General features: G+C 37.8%; 1 protein-coding gene across 1 annotated transcript; it reads left to right on the top strand.

Annotated features, from left to right (window-relative positions):
• The first annotated feature begins 2,494 nt into the window (after positions 1–2,494).
• On the top strand, positions 2,495–9,015 carry LOC109056306 (dnaJ homolog subfamily A member 2). Its single transcript, XM_042728108.1, has 9 exons — positions 2,495–2,661; positions 3,562–3,621; positions 4,615–4,841; positions 5,080–5,160; positions 5,435–5,568; positions 5,649–5,845; positions 7,108–7,252; positions 7,339–7,466; positions 7,976–9,015. Exons 1-9 carry the CDS (start codon positions 2,584–2,586, stop codon positions 8,159–8,161), a joined length of 1,236 nt encoding a protein of 411 aa, XP_042584042.1. The 5' UTR covers positions 2,495–2,583; the 3' UTR covers positions 8,162–9,015.
• Positions 9,016–9,389: the final 374 nt, after the last annotated feature.

Below are 9,389 nucleotides of genomic sequence, written 5' to 3'. Positions count from 1 at the left end.
TTACTACTTACACAATTATTTAAAGTATAAAACATTGTTTTTTACAATGCACAACGTGGTTTTAAATCATATTTTTGGGTGGGGGGGGGTGCAAACTTCAGATGGATAATAGGGGTACAGCGGGGGATGGACTTCACTTCCTATACAGGTGCATCTCAATAAATTTGAATGTCGTGGAAAAGTTAATTTATTTCAGTAATTCAACTCATATTGTGAAACTCATATATTAAATAAATTCAGTGCACACAGACTGAAGTTTAAGTCTTTGGTTCTTTTTATTGTGATGAATTTGGCTCACATTTATCAAAAACCCACCAATTCACTATCTCCACAAATTAGAATACTTCATAAGACATTTACATTTACATTTAGTCATTTAGCAGACGCTTTTATCCAAAGCGACTTACAAATGAGGACAATAAGACCAATAAAAAACACATTTTTTGTGAATTGTTGGCCTTTTGGAAAGTATGTTTGTTTATTTACTGTACATGTACTCAATACTTGGTAGGGGCTCCTTTTGCTTTAATTACTGTCTCAATTCAGCATGGCATGGAGGTGATCAGTTTGTGGCACTGCTGAGGTGGAATGGAAGCACAGGTTTCTTTGACAGTGGCCTTCAGCTCATCTGCATTTTTTGGTCTCTTGTTTCTCATTTTCCTCTTGACAATACCAAGATTCTCTCTGGGGTTCAGGTCTGGTGAGTTTGCTGGCCAGTCAAGCACACCAACACCATGGTCAATTTTAACCAACTTTGGGTGCTTTTGGCAGTGTGGGCAGGTGCCAAATCCTGCTGGAAAATGAAATCAGCATCTTCAAAAAGCTGGACATCAGAAGGAAGCATGGAGTGCTCTAAAATTTCTTGGTAAATGGGTGCAGTGACTTTGGTTTTCAAAAAACACAATGGACCAACACCAGCAGATGACATTGCACCCCAAATCATCACAGACTGTGGAAACTTAACACTGGATTTCAAGCAAACTGGGCTATGAGCTTCTCCACCCTTCCTCCAGACTCTAGGACCTTGGTTTCCAAATGAAATACAAAACTTGCTCTCATCTGAAAAGAGGACTTTGGACTACTGGGCAACAGTCCAGTTTTTCTTCTCAGCCCAGGTAAGACGCCTCTGATGTTGTCTGTGGTTCAGGAGTGACTTAACAAGAGGAATACGACAACTGTAGCCAAATTCCTTGACACGTCTGTGTGTGGTGGCTCTTGATGCCTTGACCCGAGCCTCAGTCCATTCCTTGTGAAGTTCACTCAAATTCTTGAATCGATTTTGCTTGACAATCCTCATAAGGCTGCAGTTCTCTCTCTTGGTTGAGCATCTTTTTCTTCCACACTTTTTCCTTCAACTCAACTTTCTGTTAACATACTTGGATACAGCACTTTGTGAACAGCCAGCTTCTTTGGCAATGAATGTTTGTGGCTCACCCTCCTTGTGTAGGGTGTCAATGATTGTCTTCTGGACAACTATCAGATCAGCAGTCTTCCTCATGATTGTGTAGCCTAGTGAACCAAACTGAGAGACCATTTTGAAGGCTCAGGAAACCTTTGCAGGTGTTTTGAGTTGATGTAGCAGATTGGCAGGTCACAATATTCTAAATTGTTGAGATAGTGAATTGGTGGGTTTTTGTTAAATGTGAGCCAAAATCATCACAATTAAAAGAACCAAAGACTTAAACTACTTCAGTCTGTGTGCATTGAATTTATTTAATACATGAGTTTCACAATTTGAGTTGAATTACTAAAATAAATGAACTTTTTATTTATTTATTAATTACCGCAATTGAGAAGCACGTGTAATCATGACAGTCATCTTCATTTCAGCAATTGACTTCCACCTCCCACTGTCTATTAAAAATATAGCCAAAGAACACGGATCTAAATGGATGTCTCGCTGTTAAAATCAAATTACTTTCATTATGCCCATATTTCTGTAATAGCTGTTGGGAGAAGAGATAAAACATAAATCCATGCTGGAATAGATTATGTGGCATATCCAATGAGGCCAGGGTAAACAAACAATGAAGATATTGTTTCATTTTATTGTTAGGGTTACACAATTGTTTTCATTTTTATATGAATAGACTAACAAAAAAGAACATCATTTGTGCTAAAATGAGCCTCAAATTCAACATAGTAACTTTAATTAGAGATAATATAAAATAATAATAAATTTCAAAAAGCACAAACATTATTTTTATTTATTTTTTAATATTTTTTTTAGAAATATTTATTTTGCACAGGTTTGTAAAGGTACTATTTTTCATAGTCTGATTTTTTTATGTATCAAAACCAGTTAGGGTCTTGACCCGCAAACATTTGACCCGTGAGTTCAATAGTGTATGGAAAACATATATGTGTGTGTGTGTGTGTCTTTGTGTAAAATGCCATTTTGTTGAGTTATTTAAACAATATTCGTCAAAAGACAGCTGCTGAATGTTAATGTGAAGGCTCACGATGACACGTGCTCGTGCTGCGAGAGGAGGCGCGTGAGGAGAGGTTAAAGTTGACGCTTCCGGCCGGTGTCTCTCTTCAGCTCTCCGCTCCCCGCAAGACGGTCCTTCGCTCCGCACAGCCATGTCCAACGTCTCCGATACCAAACTATACGACATTCTCGGGGTCTCCCCCTCGGCCTCCGAAAACGAGCTGAAAAAGGTAGGGGTTCGTGTGTCTGCACTTTAATTTCGCTGCTCGTCAGCGCTGTTTAACAGGAGCGAAGCGACTGATTTTTGTCAGTGAATCAGGAAGAGAGAGCGAAGGATTAGCACTGAGCTAAAGCTAAAGCTGCTCAGTTTGGCCTAGTGACTATAGTTACCAGATCGCCGGACAAAACCGACGAGATGGAGTGTTGTTGTGGGATTTAATCAAGCATATGTGCTGTCTCTTTACATATCCTCGTGTCCGTGTGTGTGTTTGATTTATGACTTGGACTTGAACATGAAGCGCAGTCATCATACACCTTCCTGTGTAACGTTACTTAGCGGCTGAAAACACAGTTAGCATCAGCTCACCGTGTGGCCGGTGTGTAGGCCCTGACGCGGGGCTTTTCCCTTTACATGTGTGTCATAACGCCAAAGAGGTCACATGTACGACGAATTTGAAACTAACTAAAACTACACTGACGAATATGATTGACCTGTGTGTGTTTTGTTTTCTGTTCTTTGTTAATCATTTATAGCAGTGCTATGTGTTTAGCGGAGAGGGGTTTCTGCTCCGGCGCAAAACATACCGAGTCTCTGTCTGATAACTCGTTAAACCGATATTAACTGTCTGTTCAGTGACTAGCGACAGTATGGCTCACTAGCTTGTTGTTTTGTATTATGATTGGTTGCGTTGTTCTTGGCTTCATGTTAATATGACGCACAAACAGAGTCGCTCTCTAATCACAAGTTAAAATCTCGAGGGCTCTTTGCTGGAATATTCAGGCAGGTGTAACTCGTTTTACTTTAACACATATTACTTTTGTTAAAACGATGGTTTAAATGTGGAATGTTGTTTCATTGTGTTGGATGCTTTCTGAAGTGAAACTAACCTTCTAAAACCAATATTTTTCAGGCTTATCGGAAATTAGCAAAGGAATATCACCCTGACAAAAACCCAAATGCTGGAGACAAAGTAAGATTTTTTTTTTTTTTGGTCAAATATAAACCATATTATGTATGTGTATGTATGTAATCAAAAAAATATATACAAATATAAAAACAAATTTGTGTGTGTATGTGTGTATATATATATGTGTATATATATGTATGGTATGTGTGTATATATATATATATATATGTGTATATGTATATGTATGTGTATGTGTATGTGTATATATATATATATATATATATATATATGTATGTAGCAAGTTAAAACCCTGATAAATAAGTATGTTGTGGTATGATTGATCATGTTGTACATGTGAATTAAATTGTATTATGTAAAAAATGTTACGAATATTATGCTTTTAAAGTATTAGTGTTATAAGGGATAATTCAATCAAAAAATGTAATTTGCTTGCCTTCCAAGCCAAGAAGACTCCAGTTAATAGAGCAATGTAGTTAATATAATAATAGTTTTCTGTCTCTCCATTTCTGAAATCAATTCCACCAAGACTGACATTTCAAAAATTGGTTTGCATGAGTAATCCATATAAATCAAACTGTTTAACCCACATTTATTCGAAGACACACACTGTATATAATAAACAGATATAATTTAGGCTTTTATTCACACATAAATATTAATAGGCAGCATGTTAAATAATAGACGGACACTCAAACATGTTTGATGCACGAAAACAAACTCATTAAATCACTGGATTTGTGTGTGTGGGGGAGGGGGGGTATTTTTTTTTTAGTTGTTTTTTTGGGACAATGCTTTTATGGACTTTTTGAAGTGTCAAAATTTTGGTGGACTGGAAACTTTAAAGTTTCATTAATGTCTTTTGTGATTCAAAGTTGAATGATTTTTTTTTTATTATTAATCTGGAACATTGTGAGGATGAGTAAATTACAATTTTCATTTTTGGGTGAACAATCCATTTTAGACATTAATAGAGATTATGTTGGTTTAATGCCTTTATTCAAATATTAAATCTTTTTTTTTTTGTCCCCTTTTCAGTTCAAAGAGATTAGCTTTGCTTATGAAGTACTAACTAACCCAGAGAAGAAGGACTTGTACGACCGTTATGGGGAACAGGGTCTGCGAGAAGGCGGCTGTGGAGGAGGAGGGATGGATGACATCTTTTCCCATATCTTTGGCGGCGGTCTCTTCGGCTTCATGGGTGGACAGGGTCGGAGCAGGAACGGAGGGCGGCGGAGAGGGGAAGATATGGTCCACCCCCTGAAGTAAGTCAAATCACAAGACTTACACTTTTAAAGAAATGTGTGTAGAAATGCTGTTCTCTGCTGTCCTTTAGCAGTCACATTGACCTCGTTTCTGTTTCCTTATCCCCTCACTGTTGCCATGCACATATATACCAACTTCTTCTTTAGGAGCCTTAAATGTCATTATGGCTTTATTTGGTGTTGCATCATAATATTGTGGAATATTCCAGAAGAGCTTACTCTCACTTTTCCTCCGTAGGGTGTCTCTTGAAGACTTGTACAATGGAAAAACAACCAAATTACAGCTGAGCAAGAATGTTCTGTGTAGCACTTGTAATGGGTGAGTAAGTTTTCTTTCACTTTATGGGTGATGTCATGACAATTAAGGAGAACGAGCTCTGTAACGATGAGCTTCTTAGTTTCTTTTTGTCCCACCACACCCAAACAGTTCAATATGATCCTACATTTTAGGAGTCTTAAGAGTTACTGGATTGTTAAATCAGGCTGAGCTAAACAGACCACGAAGGCTTTTAAAGAGTTTGAAACTTCCCCTGGCTTAAGCCTGTATGTGCTCAAGTATTGGTGAAACTGAAACCGTTTCTCTGCCTCTGCAGTCAAGGCGGGAAGTCTGGTGCAGTCCAGAAGTGCACAGCCTGCAGGGGGCGGGGTATGCGCATCATGATCAGACAGCTGGCTCCTGGCATGGTCCAACAGATGCAGTCAGTGTGCACTGATTGTAATGGTGAAGGTAAGGGGCTCCGGTCTGAATGTACTTTGACACATACTGAGTTCATGTGGAGGTTTGCTGATGGTTTCTTTATGATCCAGGTGAGGTGATCAGTGAGAAGGACCGCTGCAAAAAATGTGAGGGGAAGAAGGTGATTAAAGAGGTGAAGATTCTGGAAGTGCATGTGGATAAAGGTATGAAGCACGGACAGAAGATCACCTTCGGCGGGGAGGCTGACCAGGCACCTGGATCAGAACCTGGAGACATTGTCCTGGTCCTGCAGGAAAAGGAGCACGAGGTATGTCAATGTTCACTGTCAAGTTCAGAAATTATGATAGCAATGTTTAGTTCGATCAGAAACTCCCAAGATTAGGTGATTGTGTTTTTTTTTGTTTGTTTGTTTGTTTGTTTTCCTTAAACTATTTTAAAGCCTCAAACTGGCTGATGTTAGTATTTATATTTATTTTAAGTTAAAATGTGAAACATCAAAATTAATGTTAATATTTAATTTGCATTTTTTATTATTATTGTATTGTCACACTAAGGAAAGTAAATTAACAGTAACAATAGAGGAAAATGCTTGTACCTCCATGTACAAGTAACAGCCTCTGTTTATATGTTCTATATATATATATAATATAAAAATATAGGTAAGACAACAAGATCATGCTGTTTTTCCACTCAAGACTTTTTTCTGAAAACAGGCAATTAAGTAAAAAAAAAAAAAGATTAATATTTGGTCATTCTAAAGTTATGGAGTATAAATGTTCAAGATACCCAGCTTTGGGTCAAGAGGTATCTTTTTAAGTATTTAACTAAGTATTTTAAAAGATTAACTTTGAGTTCATGGATAGCAGTTCAAATACACGTTATTTTCCACTCATTGTTCTGAAAAGCCCGGTGTGCTGTGATTAGCTGAATACCTGAAGCGTGTGACTGAAATGTTACGTCCCTTACCATATTTGGAATATCAGCTTCCATGGCGGCGACGGCGGCAGCAGCAACAATACTACAGTGAGAATAAAAGTTACACCTTTGCGTATACATTTGCGCGTTATGCAAATCTTCCCACACAGTGACAGATATGTGGGGACATGTTTGAACGAGTCGTTTTAGGAAGGTGTGGATGAGTCTTAACTTTTAGAAAAAAAATACCTCTTTGGTTTTATGACTTAAATCTTTGCGACCTTATGGATCTTATATATGATCGAACAGCTTGTAACACTACAAATACACAGAAAAAAAAACATGAAATTCATCATATAAACCCCTTTTAATTACCAGCAAGTAACAAAGAAGTCATTCTGTAGCGCAGATGATCAGGCTTTAGAGCTTCTGTCCTCTTGAATGCTGAGCTGCTGCAGGAACGTAAAGCAGATTGTGGTGACAGTGTGTCATGAACATGCTGCTTCACAGGTTCTAATCCCTCTCTTTCAAGCCATGTCTGATTTGGACTGATATGGGATATCACTGAAGCACCAGTTTTGTTTTGTTAGTTTTTTTGTATGTTTTTAATCTAATATGTTCAATAAAGCTAAAGCTTTTAAACTCTCTCAACAGACATACAAAAGAGAAGGCAACGACCTGTCCATGACCCATAAGATCGGCCTTGTTGAAGCACTTTGTGGTTTCCATTTCACATTGAAACACTTAGATGGTAGACAGATTGTGGTGAAATACCCAGCTGGCAAAGTCATTGAGCCAGGTGAGTGCACTTGACATGAGTTTTGTAGTGTCTGAGTTTGAAGTGATTTGTTACATGCTTTAAAAACTGGTGTTGTCCCTTTCCAGGTTCAGTCAGAGTTGTTAGAGGGGAAGGCATGCCACAGTACCGTAACCCCTTTGAGAAGGGTGACCTGTTCATCAAGTTTGACGTGCAGTTCCCAGAAAACAATTGGTTAAGCCCAGAGAAGCTGTCGGTAAGATAAACCGTACATTTGAAGTTATTGAAGAATATTCTATAATGTTTTACATGCACTACTGTTCAAAAGTTTGGGATTATTATTATTATTATTATTATTATTATTATTATTATTATTATTATTATTATTATTATTATTATTAATTCAGCAAGGACACATTTAATTTGATGGTGACCGTATGGACAGTTAATGTTACAAGTGTTTTTTTTTTTTTTTTTTTTTTTTTTTAGTTTTAAAACTTTGTATTAACTGAAGACTGGAGTAATGGCTGCTGAAAATTCAGCTTTGCCATGGCAGGAAAATGACACTAAAACATTTAAACAAAAGTTATTCTAAACCGTGTGATTTCCCAGAACTCAGTATATGTCAAAGTGTGGCCTTGTTGAGCATAAAAGCAAGACATTGGAAAAAATCTTATTGAAATCAAGCCTTTGAACAGTATTATTTATTATAAAAGCACAATTCCAAGTTTTCTTTCCCCTAATATGTGTCTTCTGTTTGTTCAGGAATTGGAGGATTTGCTGCCCACACGGGCCGATCCACCTGTCATCTCTGGAGACGCGGAGGAAGTGGAGTTGCAGGAGTTTGTAAGCCAGAGCTCCTCTGGTGGTCACCGCCGTGAGGCGTACAACGACAGCTCAGATGAAGAAGGCGGGCATCACGGTCCTGGTGTGCAGTGTGCCCATCAGTAAACCCGACTACAGCAAATATCTTGTCCGGCTTCAACAGTGGGGATTAAAAAAATGATCTAGTTGCACAACAAACAGGTGTGTTTATGATCTTATTCGGGGCTGCCTTAAATGATGAGAATTACGTACAGCCATTCCTGAGCACCTGATTCCCTCGTAGTAAACGCACAGATGATCCCGCATCTAGTAACTCTTTCTTGCCCCTCCTCCTCTTCTCCCTGCAGCCCTCTAGAGGCAACCCCACTTCAGAGAGAAAAGGGTAATTGCTACATACTCTGTGTGTAACTTGCATTTTTTTGTTGTTGTTGTTGTCATAGTATTCACAAGTTTAAATCTAACCATAAAATCCAGTTTTGGCCCTGGACATGAGCCTTTTGTTTTTTGGAGAGCAGTAGCCTAACGGAAGAGGAGTTGAGAGATCCTAAAACAACAAACTAAATAGAAATGGGACTTTATCACCAATCCATTTTTAGATTTCTTTGTATCTGTGCGCTATTTTTACCACTTTATTTTATTTGTAGTTTTTTTTTTTTTTTTTCTCCTTTCCTTTGGCATTTTAAGATTTGGAGCAAGAGACTATAACATGTATAAAATAAGTGATTGTCATTTAAGCTTTGTATCAGCTGCTGTCACATTTGAGTGTTTTATGTTCTGGAATAGTTGAAATAAAATCAATTGCCTATATTTGTCAGCAATCCAGGTGCATGTTGAACATTTGGTCCCTTCACTGATTGAAAGAGTGACACCATGCGTAAGAAAACGAGTGGAGGAAAAAGCACCTTTACTATAGGCCTATATCTTCTGTGAAAAAGTTTGAGTTGTTGAATAAACTGTCCTTCAATATCTCCTCAACAAAACCCAAGTCTTTGCTTTATTTGGTGCTTCGGTCATTAGTTGGTAGTTGTGACACTAGTTTAAGTGCCATGCCAACTTTAAAGATCAAGTTCATTTGAGGATTGCTCAATGAGGACCACATGACTATTCAGTACATTTGTCATCTAATACTTTAAAAACGGTTTACCTTTTTTTTTTTTTTATTAGCAGTGGGGCTCACAGATTAAATTATGCAGGTTAAAGCTTTGAATTTGGTGATCAGGTGATCCAATATGATCAACATTTCACTGTAAAAGGTGTTTTCACTTGATCTAGGTGCTAAAGCCCAACAGATCTGAAATGTTTTCCTTCTTGTTTATTATAGACAGGCCCGATGTAGGGTCCATTATGTACCCAA

This window comes from Cyprinus carpio, chromosome B7 (genome assembly GCF_018340385.1).
Source record: "Cyprinus carpio isolate SPL01 chromosome B7, ASM1834038v1, whole genome shotgun sequence".
Classification (NCBI taxonomy): domain Eukaryota; kingdom Metazoa; phylum Chordata; class Actinopteri; order Cypriniformes; family Cyprinidae; genus Cyprinus; species Cyprinus carpio.
The sequence above is the reverse complement of the archived record's forward strand: the minus strand, read 5'-3'. Positions and strand labels throughout refer to the sequence as shown.

Coding starts and splice junctions, on each gene's coding strand:
- LOC109056306 (XM_042728108.1), top strand. CDS start 2,584: ATGTCCAACGTCTCCGATACCAAACTATACGACATTCTCGGGGTCTCC. Junction 4,842..5,079: donor GATATGGTCCACCCCCTGAA/GTAAGTCAAATC, acceptor TTTCCTCCGTAG/GGTGTCTCTTGAAGACTTGT. Junction 5,846..7,107: donor TGCAGGAAAAGGAGCACGAG/GTATGTCAATGT, acceptor CTCTCTCAACAG/ACATACAAAAGAGAAGGCAA.